This window comes from Macaca thibetana, chromosome 2 (genome assembly GCF_024542745.1).
Source record: "Macaca thibetana thibetana isolate TM-01 chromosome 2, ASM2454274v1, whole genome shotgun sequence".
NCBI classification, from domain to species: domain Eukaryota; kingdom Metazoa; phylum Chordata; class Mammalia; order Primates; family Cercopithecidae; genus Macaca; species Macaca thibetana.
Window position 1 is genome coordinate 45523837 of NC_065579.1, and position 16781 is coordinate 45540617.

Below are 16781 nucleotides of genomic sequence, written 5' to 3' on the forward strand. Positions count from 1 at the left end.
CAGCTAGGTCTGAGGTATTAGAATATTTGAGAAGATTTATGTGGTTCTTAAAAAATAGTTAATCTAGTAAAAGCCAAGGGTGAGTATTTTCTTTTTAGTAAACAAAAACCAACTTAAGTTATAAGAATTTGTTGGTTCTATTATGAATTAATTACACTTAAAACGACAGGGCTGGTTTTAAAGGCTTGGGAACAAAGTAGTGAACTGTATGGTCAGAGGCAAACAGTTAATTATTTCACAAATTAAAATCTTTATCTGATAATTCTCAGTGTAGTACCTATTTCAGTGCATTGATGTGCATTCTGGCAGGAATGTTCTGATTCTTTGCATTTAGTGAACATTATTGTTCACTGAACACATCCATTTGCATTTATGTAATTGCTTAGTGTATAATGACTTCAAATGCAGTGATTGCCTGCAAAACTTGTGATTAGATATGTAGTATTTTCAATGCATATGTATATTTTTGCTTGTTACTTGTTAACAATACTCACATATTCTATGTTTATTATCTGATGTGACTTCATATACAGACTCTGTCGCAAGCCATAGTCAAAGTGGTTATCCCAACAGAAAGGTACATGTTTTTCTTTATTATTACTGATCTAAATATAGACAATATCCCCTTCTGAATTTAAAAAGAAATGGTGTTGAGGAAAAGGTAGTATCTTGACTGAGCAATGGTTCCTTCCCAGTACTTTTTGGGGGGATGTGTGAAATTTAACTAACTTTTGTATACTGTGCAATTTTATGTCAATATCTTTTTTGTTTTTATTGTTATCACTGTAGGGAATGTTTATAGTTTGACTAGTTAGAATGTATTTATTAGCTCTGATTTGGAGTCAGACAATAGACTATTGTCATGGGAAAATAGATGTTTTAAATGTGTCTTAAATTTCAGATAACATTACAGTTTGACTCAATCTGTTGTTATTTTTTTCTTGTTTTCTGAATTATCTGCATTTAATATATAACGTTGGTTTGAGTTCTCCTTACTGATGGCATAGCTTTGTTTTGTTTTGGTTTTTTTTTTTTTTCAATTGATTTTAAGAAGAAATTCCTATTATTGTCATGAACACTGGACATACTCGAAACTTTCTTTTCATGATAACAAAGGTATTTGGAATTCTTTTATTTTCCTTTCTTCCTTTTTTTTCTCTTTCAACACACTGTTAAAGCAGAAGAAATCATGCTGTAGGTATGCTCTTGCTCAGTCAAGCTAAGCCTTTTCCCAAACACAGGAACACAACACTGGTTGAATAATAAATGAACACAAAAGAATACCAAATTCTCTTTGACATTGGCCTTGGTGAGCAACACCAGCTGAACTGTCTGCGGCAGCGGGGGACCAGGAAAACATCATGGGATGGATTGGGAAAGTATACAGTTTTTGACCAGACATTGGTACGATCGACTCCAATAAATGTGGTTTTATTATAACTGAGAGACAATTTTTTGTTTTTTTTTTGTTTTTTTTTTTGGTTGTTGTTGCCCAGAATAAGATAATTACCATTTTAAAATTAAATAATGCACTTTGAATATATCATCTTTTTGTACTACACTGTTTAATAGAAAAGTCACCATTTTTAAAATAAACACAATCCTTAAGGAAGAAGAATGTGATTACAGTTCTTTAGTAATCTTGAAATCAAGTTAATAATTAATTGTCAGATTTTGATTTTAAATAATCATGAAACATTTTAAAAAATACTTATAAACTTTTAATTTTATCAGTTACAAGCCTGTTTAAAACTAAGTGGGTTTTTCCCCACTGATAAAAGCATTCACAGGATAGTATTTTTGTAGCATTCAAAAAAAGCACATATCTAGTGGTAGCTTTACATGTATGTGGCTCACCGTATTTCTAAACAATTTTGAGTGTGCGTTTTGCCGGAAGTCTTCACTCACCATTCGGATGAATCCTTTGTTTTTAAACTTGCTAAACAATTTTCCTCTATCTTAAATGCTAAAGTCAAGTTGCTTTTGACTTAATTCACACAAGTTTCTGGGTGTATAACATTTGTCCACCTAGTAATTAGTCTTATACATAAAATTTCCCTTAGCTTTAATTTGGCTCATATCAGTGGGGAGTTTTGGAATTGAATCATAACTTGACATTATCTCCCTTCCTTCAAAATAATGTCATTAACCATATGAATGTTGAGGAACTGCGTATTTGCAGAGCAATTACTTCTGTGAAAGAAAAATAATTTTTAAATTTAAAATTAAGCAATGTTTTTAGTTTTTTGTTTTAACAATTTAGGGTTGAATTAGTAGTTTTAAATGCATAATTTCCCCTTTGTAAACATTTAAACTGTGATACATTTTTTTTTACTTCCTTTAGGGTTAAATTTTTTTCACTGTGTAGAGATTTCATTTTAAGTAGGTTTGTTTGAAAGCTATGAGAAAACAGTTATAGCCACCATGAGATAGATTATTTTATTGTTTATGTACTCTGAAATAGGGCATTATGGAGCAAGAAAAGTCTGTCTTATTCTATAACTATATATTTATTTACATTCTAGCAGTTATATGAATGTAATTTGAGCTGGGAATGCTAAAGGTGTAATTTAGTGTGTGCCATGTACCAAGAGCCAATATCCTTTTGCTTTTCCCGATTGTTATTTGCCAACTGTGTATGCTGGGGGACTGGTGAAATGAGAAATCAAAAGCAGCTTATAAATAAGCTGAGTCATTTTGAGCCCGACGCCATAATCAATGTCCAAAATTGTGTTTGGAGTCTAATAAAATATCACATGATTTTAGGACCTAGCTTCAGATAAAGACTTCCTGTGAGTTCAGTCAATAAAACGACTGTACTAAAAAATTACTCACATATGTTTATTTTGGTATTTGGAAAATAATTGTTACAGAAAATGGGAAGGGCATCTCACCATGTGCCCCATTTTGCAATATTTTGGAAAGAGTAGTAGAAGGCTTTGGCAACATAATTTCTTCATTGATTTATAGTGTATAGGCATATCAGTCTCTCTTGTTTTGGAGGGAAAAAAGATAATATACAGGCAGAATTATCCATTTCATGAATCGTGAACTAGTTTGAAGTATGGTCCAAAGGGATGTTGCCTCATTAAAGGTCAGATTTAATAAAAACTCCATCTGGTATGTGTACCAGAAAAACACAAGAGTTGGATGGATTTTTTATTAAATCAGGCCTTAAACTTGTTAGGTAGTTTTGCATTTTTATAAATTATAGTCATGGTTATAACATTTCAGTAGCACCACAAAAGTGCTTGGTTTAGGATTTTTTTTTTTTTTTTTTTTTTTTTTTTTTTTACTGAGATAGTGTGTGAATTTCTAGATGGCTGTAATAACATGCAGGCTCAAACTTACTGATTTTATATATCAATATTTGCAACTTTCCAATTAGTTGTGATTTATAATGTTTTACTTTTGGAAAATAAAATTAAGTGACATTTAGAAAAGTAAATATTACTATGAGGTTATATTGTGGTTTCCTACCCTCCCTCACCTTTCCATCCCCTCCCACTTCCCTACTCCCACTGCCCCACACCCTCTTAATGCACAAGGCATTAACATATGCTCCAGGTTACTGTTTTGGTATTTAATTTGGTGTTAGTCAGCAGAATAATCATTTTCTGCACAATTATAGTAACTTAGGTCAAGTGTAGTTTTATATAGTGGTAGGTCTGAATCCATTTTCTTTAACTGTGTTGTTGTTGTAGGAATTTGCTCGCCCTGATACATCGAATGATAGAGTTTGTTGTACGTGAAGGGCCAATGTTTGAAGCTATGATTATGAACAGAGAAATCAACAATCCTATGTTCAGGTGTGCATTTTTTAAAAATTGTGTTGAAATATATGTAACATAAAATTCCCCATTTTAGCCATTTTTAAGTATACAGTTCATTGTCATTAAGTATATTCACATTGTTGTGCAACCATCACCACCATCCATCTCCAGAACTTTTTTCATCTTCCAAAATGAAACTCTTTACCTGTGAAACAGTAACTCCTCAGTCTTCTGGCCCCTTAGCCCCGGCAACTGCCATTCTATTTTCTGTTTCTTAGTAATTTGATTACTCTAGGTAAACTCATATGAGTATAATCATATAATATTTACCCTTTTGTGACTGGCTTATTTCATTTAGCATAATGTCCTCAGGATTCATCTGTATTATAGCATGTATCGGGATTTCTTTTTTTAAGGGCAAATAATATTCCATTGTTTGTATTTGCCGTATTTTATCTTCAGGCATGCAGCTTAAAACTACTTTTAATTTATTAGAATTAAAAATATTTCCAAGAATAAAGTTCTAAAAGTATGGGATTAGTTCTGCAATGGGATGGGAAGGCAGTTTTAGTAATCAGAGTAGAATGTATTGAGGCCAATTTTCCATTAGATTTTGATTTGGTTAATTAAATAGTATTGTTTTTAGCATTCTCTAGGAGGAAAATACATTTCATTATGCTTTTCAGTGAAGGAATCATAAGTGAGATACAGTTGAACAAATGAGTTTTAAAATAAATTGCTTATCCTCTGAATTGTTACAGAATTCTAAAACACTAGTTTAACACTTAAATAGTATAAAATCACTGCTTTTGTAATTATATATTGGGAAAATCTCTCCATTGCCAGACACAGTATCTGCCATGTAAGTGTTCAATAAAAACGATCATAAGACTCAGCATGATGCATGCCTTCTGATTATTAATGTCAGTCACTAAGGCAGTTTAGGACTGGAGTAAGGGAATGGGGATAGGTAGTGGATGGCAGTGGGTGAGGTTCTCTTTAGGGATCTTTATTTTTGTTTTATTTTGAACTAAATAGGCAAATAATACTTCTCATTTATTTATATTTAATTGAAGATAGCTCTGTTGAAGAATATGATGTTTAATGTTTGTTTGTTTTGTTTAGGTTCTTATTTGAAAACCAGACACCAGCCCATGTTTACTATAGGTGGAAGCTTTATTCTATTCTGCAGGCAAGTAGAATCAATTACTTTGTTAATTTTGACTCTTGAGTAATTAGACCTTTATAATAACTCTCTAAATGTTTGTTAGGGAGATTCTCCAACTAAATGGCGGACGGAAGATTTTCGTATGTTCAAAAATGGATCTTTTTGGAGGCCACCACCGTTAAATCCATACTTGCATGGAATGTCAGAAGAGCAAGAAACAGAAGCTTTTGTAGAGGAACCTAGTAAAAAGGGAGCACTTAAGGAAGAGTAAGATATTTTTCTTTTATATATTCAGAAAAGTCACTGTAATGGTTGCTTTAATTAATGGTCTTATTAAGATGTTAACCCTAAAATAAATTTTTTTTCACTTGTGAATGTTTAAAATAGTAACATCTTTCATCATGTGCTTTATAATTTTAAACATCTTAACAAGTATAGGTATGTATTCTATTGTCCTTGACTTTTCTCCTAGGTAAAATTAGTGATGATCTTTTAAACATGGTTGACTTCTTTCTTTAGCATTGGAGTACTTCAGATTCTTACAGAAATTATTGGGGGATTCCTAGAATTCTTGATTCTCTGAATGCAGCATAAAGAGGAAAAACTATTATGTGGCTAGTGGGATCATATCGTGGCTATGCAAAGCCCCTTTATGGTAACTTGCACACTTCATTTGCATTGTGTGATGAGCTGTGAGATGGCCACCATGGAAGTATGTGTTGTTATTAGTCTCACTTAGCAATTGTACAGTGCAACTAGCTGGTTGAAGAAGCAGAAACATATTAAATGTTCAGAGGACATCCTGTATACCTCATGGGAAAAAAATTGGCTAAAAGCATTTTTAGAATATATAATTAAGTACAGACATATGTAGTTTTATCGTGCTTTGACTTACTGTGCTCTGCAGATAGAGTGTTTTTTATAAATTGAAAGTTTGTGGCAACCCTACATCAAACCAGTCTGTTGTCATTTTTCACACAGCATGTGCTTACTTCGTGTCTCTGTCACATTTTCATAATTCTCACAATAGCTCAAACTTTTTCATTGTTGTATCTGTTGTGGTGATCAGTGATCTTTGATTGTTTTGGGGCACTACAAACTGTGGTCTTATAAGAAGATGAACTTAATCAAAAAATGTGTGTTCTGACTGCTCCAGTGACTAGCTGTTTTCCCATCTTTCCCTCCCTTTAGGCCTCCCTATTTCTTGAGACATAACACTATTGAAATTAGGCCAGTTAATAATCCCACAATGGCCTCTTGAGTATTCAAGTGAAAGGAAGAGTCTTACTTCTCTCACATTGAATCAAAAGCTAGAATGATTAAGCTTAGTTAGGAAGGCATGTCAAAAGATGAAGTAGGCTGAAAGCCAGGCCTCTTGCACCAAACAGTGAGCCAAGTTATGAATGAAAAGGAAGAGTTTTTAAAGGAAATTAAAAGTGCTACTCCAATGAACACATGAATGATAAGGAAGCAAAACAGCCTTATTACTGATAGGAAGTTTTGGTGGTCTGGATAGAAGATCACACCAGCCATAGCATTCCCTTATGCCAAAGCCTAATCCTGAGCAAGGCCCACTCTGCAATTCTGTGGAAACAGAGGTGAGGAAGCTCCAGAAGATAAATTTTGAAACTAGCAGTGATTGGTTCATGAGGTTTAAGGAAAGAATCCATCTTCATACTATAAAAGTTCAAGGTGAAGCAGCAAGTGCTGATGTAGATGCTGTAGCAAATTATCCAGAAGATCTAAGGTCATTGATGAAGGTGGCTACACTAAATCACATTTTCAGTGTAGACAAAACAGCCTTTTATTGTAAGAAAATGTAATTTAGCACTTTTATAGCTAGAGAGGGGAAGTCACTGCCTGGGTTAAAAGCTTCAGAGGACAGGCTGACTCTCTTACTAGGGGCTAATGCAGCTGGTGACTTTAAGTTGAAGCCAGTGCTCATTTACCATTCTAAAAATCCTAGGACCATTAAGAATTATGCTAAATCAGCTCTGCCTGTGCTCTATAAATGGAACAACAAAGCCTGGATGACAGCATATCTGTTTACAGCATGGTTTACTGAATATTTTAAGCCCACAATTGAGACCTGCTCAATAAAATGATTTTTTTCAAAATATTACTGCCCATTGACAATGTACCTGATCACTGAAGATCTCTGATGGAGATGTACAAAAGAGATTAAGTTGTTTTCATGCCTGTTAACACATTATCCATTCTGTATCCCCTTGTTCAAGGAGTAATTTTGACCTTTTAGTCTTATTATTTAAGAAATGTATTTCATAAGGCTGTGGCTGCCATAAATAGTGATTCCTCCAGTGGGTCTGGGAAAAAGTCAGTTAGAAAGCTTGCGGAAAGCATTTACCATTCCAAGTGCAATTGAGAACATTTGTGGGCCAGGTGTGGTGGCTCACATCTGTAATCCCAACACTATGGTAGGCCGAGGCAAGAGGATAGCTTGAGGCCAGGAGTTCAAGACCAGTCTGAGCAATATATTGAGACCCCATCTCTATTAAAAAGAAATGAAAAAAAATCAGTTTCAGTTTTTTTGTGTATAAAATAAAATCAACATCAACAGGAGCTTGGAAGAAGTTAGTCCCTCATGGATGACTTTGAGGGATTTAAGACTTTAGTAGAGGAAGTAACTCCAGATATGGTAGAAATAGCAAGGGAACTAGAATTAGAAGTAGAGCTCAAAGATGGGACTCAATTGCTGTGGTCTCATGATAAAACTTTAATAAATGAGGAGTTGCTTCTTAGGGATGAGCAAATTAAGTAGTTTCTTGAGATGGAATCTACTTCTGATGAAGAAGCTGTAAACATTGTTGAAATGAAAGGATTTAGAATATGCATACACTTAGTTGATAAAGCAGTGCAGGGTTTGAGAGGATTGACTACAGTTTGGAAAGACATTCTCCTCTGGCTAAAATGTTAGCAAACAATATCTTGTGCTGCAGAGAAATCCCCTGTGATTAGTCAGTTGATGCGGCAAACTTCATTGTTGTTTAAGAAATTGCTGCATCCACCCCAACCTTCAGCTACCACCACCCTGATCAAGCAGCCATCAGCATTGAGGCAAAACCCTTCCACCAGCAAAAATACTATGACTCACTGAGAATTCAGATGATTGTTAGCATTTTTAACAAAGTATTTTTAAAGTAATGTATACATTGTTTTTTAGACATACTGCTATTGCATACTTAATAGACCACAGTATGGTATAAACATAACTTTTACATGCTCTTGGAAACCAAAAAACTTGTGTGATTCGCTGTATTGCGATATTTGCTTTATTGCAATGGTCTGTGACTGAATCCATATGCCGTTATGTACTTCACTGCAGTCTATAAATCTTAATACTTGCTGCATTGATTCATTGTCTATGAGAGCATTTGCCAATGGAGTGCGATACTATTTGAGTGTATTTACGTCTGAAGATGTATGTTCATAATCACTGTAATCCTAGGATCTGCAAACTCAGCTCATAGGCTAAATATGGCTGCCTCCTGTTTTGGAAAATAAAGTTTTATTGGAATACAGTCAGTCCCCTTCCGTACATGTTGTCTGGCTGCTTTGGTGCTATACCAGCAGGAGGATAGAGATCATATGGCCTTCAAAGCCTAAAATATTTATAATCTTTTTTTTTTAATCGAGACGGAGTCTTGCTTTGTCACCCAGGCTGGAGTGCAGTGGCGCAATCTTGGCTCACTGCAACCTCCGCCTCCCAGTTTCAATCTATTTTCCTGCCTCAGCCTCCCGAGTAGCTGGGATTACAGACGCCCACCACTGCGCTTGGCTAATTTTTATATTTTTAGTAGGGATGGGTTTTCACCATGTTGGCCAGGATGGTCTCGATCTCTTGACCTCATGATCCACCCACCTCGACCTCCCAGAGTGCTGGGATTACAGGCATGAGCCACTGCACCCAGCCAGTCTTTTCCTTTACAGAAAAATTAGCTTGTCCTAATCCCAGGCAGAAATGCTAAAGTAATAGACTTCCTTCAAAGAAGGGGAGTAAAGAACATGAAAATTCTTTAGTATCATGGGATGGTAAGACTGGGGTGCTCTTTAAAGACTCTTGAAGAAATGCCCATGATTTTAAATTTACTTAATTTGTAAGCTGAAAACATCATTGGTATCTTTTATTAGTTCTACGGAGTATTCTTTCTTATATAAGTTCTTCAAAAAATTATAACGATTTTGGGGGACACAACACAAATCAGACTTAACATATTACAGTCTTCAGAATTATTTTATGTGAGTAGGTTTTAAAGAAATTAGTTTGTGAGCAAAAACTACAATGGCATTTGAAATTGTATCTAAATATTTATAAGTTAAAACAATTTATGTTCAGACAGAGGGATAAATTGGAAGAAATCTTGCGGGGATTAACTCCAAGGAAAAATGATATTGGAGATGCAATGGTTTTCTGTCTTAATAATGCTGAAGCTGCTGAAGAAATAGTGGATTGCATTACTGAGTCATTGTCCATCTTAAAGACACCCCTTCCTAAAAAGGTATGGGAATGAATTTTAAGAAAAGGGGAGATAGTTAATGTCTTTTGGGATTAGAAGTGGTTTCCTTTTTGCACAAAGAACTTGACTGATGAAATTTTTTCCATGCAGTCTTATGTTACTTCTGCTTGGAAATTTAGGTTCATTAACATACAAGTTGCAAACAAATTGAAATGTAAATGAGTTAACAAATTTCATCCCTGCCAAAGTCATGGTTGTGGTGATAGTTTCATTTAACTCTTCTAATTAGTAGCCATTATTAAATTATAGCTAAACATTAGCCTTACATTAACCTATTTTGTGTTATCTTTTGGTATTATAGATTGCCAGATTATATTTGGTTTCTGATGTTTTGTACAACTCTTCAGCCAAAGTTGCTAATGCTTCATATTATAGAAAATTGTAAGTATAATGATATAACTGATATTCCTGAAATAAAGTGTTTAAGGGTAAGGAGTTCAGAAAAGAGGATTGTTTTGTTAACGTCCTCCAAGAATAAGAAATACAGCCAGCCCTCCATGTCTGTGGGTTCCTTATCCGTGAATTCAACCAACCACAAATTGAAAATATTTGAGAAGAAAAATTGTATCTGTACCGAACACGTACAGACGTTTTTCCTTGTCGTTTTCTAAACAATACAGTAATGAAAACTCTGCATAGCGTTTACATTGTATTAGGTATTGTAAGTAACCTAGAGATGATTTAACCCATGGGAAGATGTGGGTAGGTTACAGGTGAATACTATGTTATTTTCAATCAAGAACTTGAGCATCTGTGGATTTTGGTGTCCATGGAAGGTCTTGCAACCAGTCCCCCCATGGATACTGAGGGAAGACTAATTTGAATTTCTTCATGGTTTGTAGAATTTTTTAAAAAAATTGGCTTAAACTTAAGCTAAATTACCAATTTTTTTGGAAAGATTGTATATCGTATCACTTTCTTAGTTATTGACAGTAGAACAAATAGGTGTGTGTTAAAGAGAACTTTATTGCGTATCTAGCTATTCATATAATAAATAGAAACAGTGTATATACTGGCAGACATAAGAAACCAAAGACATACTATTAACTATAGAATCTGCATTCTCTTCTGATCCTTAGCATATTGATTTTAGTTCATTGCTAATGTTTCCTAAGGCAAAAGGAAGTTATGTTGCTGTATTATAATTAATGTATAACTTAGCCGGGCACAGTGGCTCATGCCTGTAATCTCAGCACTTTGGGAGGCTGAGAAGGGCTGATTACCTAAGGTCAGAAGTTCAAGACCACCCTGACCAATGTGGTGAAACCCCATCTCTAGTAAAAATACAAAGATTAGCCAGGTGTGGTGGTATAGCCCTGTAATCCCAGCTACTCAGGAAGCTGAGGCAGGAGAATTGCTTGAACCCGGGAGGCGGAGGTTGCAGTGAGCTGAGATTGCGCCATTGCACTGTAGCCTGGGTGACAAGAGCCAAACTCCGTCTCAAAAAAAAAAAAAGTGTAACTTTTTCTCAGTTCCCCAGAGCTCTCTTTCTGTGTTTATTTTTTGAATTAGGCAAAGGGAAGCTTTTCCCTAGGAAGTTGCTCTGAAAAGAAATTTAGAGATCTGAGTCCTACTCTTATGTCTGCTATTAGTTTTTTTGCCTTGGATGCGTCACCCTTTTCTAAGTTTTCTGTTTTATAAAATAAAGAAATTGGATGAGATGGTTCAACATATCCTAGATGTAATGTTTCTTGCTTATAAAGGGAGATAGTAGGGACTGTTGGGGAGTTTGTAGGAGAAAAATTCAGAGTAATAAGAGTTAAAGCAATTCAGTTACGGTTTTAGAGTTTAAACACCTAGTTTTTGATTTTTAATAATTTCTTGATTAATTTGTAGGTATTTTAAGTTCAGGAGGGGTTTTCATTGGCTGGCATGCTGAAGGGGAAAGGAATTTTAAACAGATTTTATTTTAAAGAATGTATTATTTGAATTTCAGTTTTGAAACAAAGTTATGTCAGATATTTTCAGACCTCAATGCCACCTATCGTACAATTCAAGGCCATTTACAATCTGAAAACTTTAAGGTACGTTTATTGTTTTACTATTTTTGCCCTAGTGTTTTAAATGGGTGGGGGGAGAGGGCCTTGAAGGGCTAGAAAAGTACATAAGACAAGTATGACACATAAAATTAAAACTTAGATGTTACCGAAGTTAGTGTTTTAAAATTCTGTCATTTTTTTAATCAAAATCAAAAATTTAAAAGATACTGTTTTGACAGGTGTTTAATTTTAGTTTTAAGTATTGTTTAAATATTATAAATGTTAGTCTTTTTTCATGAAACAGCCAGAAGAATCACTTGTTTTGTAATGGTATATACTATTTGGCTGGATTAAAGACATACATTTTAATCATATTTAGAAAGTCTGCTCTGTTACCAATTTTTTTATAACCTCTTAAGATGTAGGCCAGTGTTAAGAAAAGCCAGGTGGAGTACTTTATTTATAATTGACTAAGTAAATATGCTTTCATGGGAAGATGACTTTTTTACGAAAAATTTTTAGTTTGGGAAGATGCCCAGTGACCCCACCATTTAGGGCATTCAGACAACTCCCATTTTTAAAGTTTTTGACCTTAAGTTTTGACCATAAGTTAGAATTTTAAAAAAAGTTTAGGAAAGATACAGAGTAAAGTGTTAACCAGAATTAGGAAGTACTTTACTGGACCATAAGGGGATTCAGGTCAAAACTTGGCTACTTTGGTTTTAAGTTTTCATAAGTTTCTATGTAAGTCTTTCCTGAATGTGGCTCATGTGTAGTACTAATGGTATGGGAGCTGACCTTAGGTGGTAAGGAGCAAACAACTACTGTTTATTTTTCATTATATTTATTTTTAGGGTTTTTTTTCTTTTAATTAGAAGGTGACATTGATTTTTCTTAAAAAATATGGTAATGATATATAGTAATTTTCTTAAAAAATGTCATTTTAAAGGCAAATTTAGCAAATCTTGATGGTCATTCTCATGAACTGAAATTTGAGACATATAGCCCAAAATAAAAATTTGTTATCTGTTTCCTATTTATTTAGCAACGGGTAATGACTTGCTTCAGAGCATGGGAAGATTGGGCAATTTATCCAGAACCATTTTTGATCAAACTACAAAATATTTTCTTAGGACTTGTAAATATTATTGAAGAAAAGGAAACAGAGGTAGGCACTCTGTATTTGTCTGGTTGTTTTTAAAATTCGTTTCTGGGGTGGAGGTTTCTTGGAGTTATGCTGCATTACATATGCGAGGTATATTTCTTTGTGAAAAATATCTGTTGCTTACCACTAAATAGTGGATTTTTATTGCTGGAACCCAGGAGTCAAAATTACATATAACAGGAATTCTCTGTCTTGCGTCCTTATGTGAAAATTGATGAGTGGTTTTTTATTTAATGACCTAAGACTTATGATATTAATAGTAGAAAAAAAGCAAGTAATAGAGCAGTATATATGTAGCATGACTTTATTTTGTTAAAGATAGCTATATAAGTAAAATATGTGCATGAAAAGATGCATCACATGATAGCAGATATACACCACCGTTCTGTTGTTTTTCTTTACCTCCTAAATAATTACTGAACCCTTAATGTTTAATTCTGCCTTACTAGTCAAGCTACTATATTTTCACTTTCACTCCTGCAGGATCTTCCTAATTGACCTTACTGTTGTAACCCACATGGTCCTTGTTTCAGTTTCCTAAATGTGTGTTTTCACCTACCATTGGCCTGTATACATGTCCTTCCCTCTTTCTGGGACTTATCTTTACCTGAGATCCTTGAGATCTCAGCTCAGATATAACCTTAGAGAGCCTTCTCTGACCTCTTTAAGTGAAACTTATTATGCTAATAGTATGATACGCCTTTTTGCTGTAGCAGTTACCATAGTTACAGATAAGTATATATTGTTGTGATGATCTGATTTCCTGGTTTCCCCACCCCCCAAAACAACAACAAAAACCTTTACCAGGCTCTGTAACAGGGGGACCAAATTTGTTTTTGCTCATCATTTCCTTACATGGTACCTGGCACCAGTGAACACTTGGTAAATGTTAGATAAATGCACAACTGACTGCTTCTTTAGCAAACTGGATGATAGAATATATATTCTTACTATGTTCTTACAATGTACCTTGGATTGTGGGTATCCTGGTATGTTGGCTTGTACTGGATTACAAATTAATCTTACAAGCAGTGTGACTTCAGCAAGCAAAGGAAAATGTTACAATAGTACACATTTCCATAGGATGTTCCAGATGACCTTGATGGTGCCCCCATTGAGGAAGAGCTTGATGGTGCACCTCTGGAAGATGTAGATGGAATTCCTATTGATGCTACTCCCATTGATGATCTTGATGGAGTCCCTATAAAAAGTCTTGATGATGATCTTGATGGAGTGCCTTGTAAGTTCAAATTTCAAACTGATTAAATCTAGCTAATAAGTTTGGTGACCAAAACTCTAAATTTCCATACATGCTGATATGGAAGAAGGTTATAGTTTCTCATGAAGGTATCAAGTTAACTATTTCTGATTTTTTCAAAATTCAAATACCCAGTAATACATTTATTTGTATGCTATGTATATAAAAGGCCAAGAAGCAGCATTTTTTCTGGTCACATTTCTTTGCTGGGACAGTCAGCCTTCTATAACATTAGCAAGTTTCTCTTTTTGTCTTAATTGTCAGGAAATTATTGTCAGAATCTTGTGTTCAATTATGCATATTCCTGGGTACCTGGTTTTATCAGTTCTGTATTATTATTAGTTTTTCTAACCTACAACTTCAGTTTTCCTAGCTGCCTAGAACCATTTTGAAAATAGGAACTGTACACAGCTCTTTGGTACATTTGAATTATATGTTTAAATATTGAATAATGTATGCAGTTTTGTAGAGATTTGTTAAAGATTTGTTTTACTTCTCAACTTCTTCACTTGCTTAATATATTACTAACCTGTATTTTCTGAATTGATATATACTGTTAAAAATTTTGCCCTCAGATGCAGAGAATTGGTTTAGTCATAGTCCTTGTTCTCAGGATTACGGTTGGTCCATCCGTGTCCTTATTTTACTTTGCTTTTTAATAATATGGTGAACACCCATGAACGTAATACTTTGCATCATCCCCTAGTCGTCAGGGTTAATGGCTTATCTTCCCTAATAGTGGATGCAACTGAAGACTCAAAGAAGAATGAGCCTATATTTAAAGTTGCCCCATCAAAATGGGAAGCTGTGGATGAATCTGAATTGGAAGCACAGGGTGAGTAAAAGTAAAATGAGTATTTTTTACATTAAGTACTTAATAAGTTATTTATTGGTGTGCTTGTATATATGTTTTCCTTTTATGTTTTGTAACACATTTTAACCTTAATACTCAATGTTACCGTATTTTGTGTCTAATGTACACTTTTATTGTGGTTGGTGTTGCTGTTACAATTTTCTTAGGTCCTTCAGTTTGGAGGCTTTGAGAGTAATGAGATATCACTGAAAACCTTTCAAGTTAAGGCATTTTAGTAGTAAATGTAGATAGGAAGCTGTACCTACGTAGAAATCTACATAGAGGTCAGTTTCAGAGAAACTTTTTGATTTGACCCTCCCATAATCCTAGACTGATTAGATGCCATTTAGACCTGTCTCACACTTACTTAGACCTGTATCCTAGTGCTGATAATCCATAATTGTTACTATTTGTAGGTTCTAATGAAATCTTCTAATATTCAACACAGAAACAGGGATGACATTGTTCATCACTTCATGAATTTGAATTATACTGTAGGTGTGAGGAAAGAGAATTGGCATATAAATAGCTATTTAGAGAATTGATAAACATAGATAAAGGAAACTTCTGTAATATAAACTTTTCAGTTCTAAAGCTTGAGCTTCCACTGTGCTGCTGCAAAAATGCTAGTTTACCTCATGGAATTACATCCTCGTTTTCCTTCTATTCAGCTGTTACAACTTCTAAATGGGAATTATTTGACCAGCATGAAGAATCAGAAGAAGAAGAAAATCAAAAGTAAGAATCTAAGTTCCAAATATACTGTTTCTTGTTCATATACATTCCCTTTTTCATTAAGAGATATAGTTGAAATAATAGTGAAGTGGAAAACTTCACTTTTGCTTTCTGGTCTTGATGGATCTGGTTTCATTTTGCTTGTGAGTTTTTTACGCTGGGTTACATTCTCACTTTGTAGTTACTAATTGGTCAACTGCATTTGTTTCAAATCTTTGCCATCAAATATTGTTTTGGGCTCCACAAAAAGTGGGTTTTAAAATGTGAGTAGGAAAGGTTATACTCCTTTCTTTTGGATTGTACATTGCTAAGAAAAATACTGCATTATGGCCATTGTGTTAATTTAAATATAAACCTTTCAGAAGAACTAAGAATGAATACAAAGGAAAAAAAATCTTTTCTTTTGAAATACAGAGAAATAATTTTGATTTTGCTGTTTGGTAATCACCCCAAAATTGTTTCTGTATTTGACACTCTGCTCTTAGATTCTCCTGCAAGTTTATATTGGTAGTTTTTAGGAAGTGCTTGACACTTTTCAAAATCATTGCAAAGGGAGTTGATTTTTTTTTTTTTTTTTTAAATGAGTAGAAGAGATGGTTATCACAAACACAAAGCACAGGTTACTGTCTTTTAAAATTTTGCATTCTTCTATTGTTCTCAGATGGAAGTGAGAGCAAAGAGAAAGCCCCTGTGTGTCCTAGCACAATATGGGCATTTGTGTGGATTTAATAAATGGGCATTTGGATTGTTGGGAAAATGTGATCAGTCAGCAGGCTATAGAAACACAGTTTGATATGATGGTGAAAACTTGTCTACAATGTTGTTTTTTAGAAATGTTGGTGTGATTAGAACAAGTCAGCAGTGATGATGACAAAATACTTACAAAATATAGATGTGGCTTGCTAATGGAAATAGCTGTCTGAGGCTGTTTAGGAATACACAAATTGAGAATAGTTTAGTTCAGTTTGCTTTAAAACAGTGGTTTTCTGAACCCTTTTTATGTTCATGATCCTATGATTAGTAACATCTTATCATTTTAGAATCACTGCTTTAAAAGTAGTATATGTACTCATAAAATAATTATTTAATTTAGGGGGAAGGAAGGATAGAAAAGCTATTGAACTGAAAAAAGTATTGTTTCATTAGTTTTATTTCTAAAGGTATTAGTTTTTTTTTTTTTTGGCATAAAACTGATATTTGTGTTAATGTTTGGAATATGAGTACATTTTAGCATTGATGTTGAAATAATCATACAATGATGGAAGCCTGGATCACCAGAAGTATAATTTTAGATTTTTCATTTTTCTTAGGAATT

At 34.1% G+C, this 16781-nt stretch overlaps 1 protein-coding gene across 3 annotated transcripts in view; it reads left to right on the top strand.

Annotated features, from left to right (window-relative positions):
• The window catches only part of U2SURP (U2 snRNP associated SURP domain containing), a 56919-nt gene that overhangs the window by 22308 nt on the left and 17830 nt on the right, over positions 1-16781 (top strand). For 2 of the 3 annotated variants that reach the window (XM_050779753.1, XM_050779752.1), the window contains exons 13-23: positions 534-577; positions 3705-3809; positions 4899-4969; positions 5049-5208; positions 9296-9458; positions 9778-9857; positions 11413-11500; positions 12501-12623; positions 13704-13860; positions 14618-14713; positions 15403-15469. In XM_050779753.1, coding sequence (XP_050635710.1) covers positions 534-577; positions 3705-3809; positions 4899-4969; positions 5049-5208; positions 9296-9458; positions 9778-9857; positions 11413-11500; positions 12501-12623; positions 13704-13860; positions 14618-14713; positions 15403-15469 — 1154 coding nt within the window. The remainder of the gene's footprint in view (positions 1-533; positions 578-3704; positions 3810-4898; positions 4970-5048; positions 5209-9295; positions 9459-9777; positions 9858-11412; positions 11501-12500; positions 12624-13703; positions 13861-14617; positions 14714-15402; positions 15470-16781) is intronic. The other variant, XM_050779754.1, reaches the window with a different exon arrangement.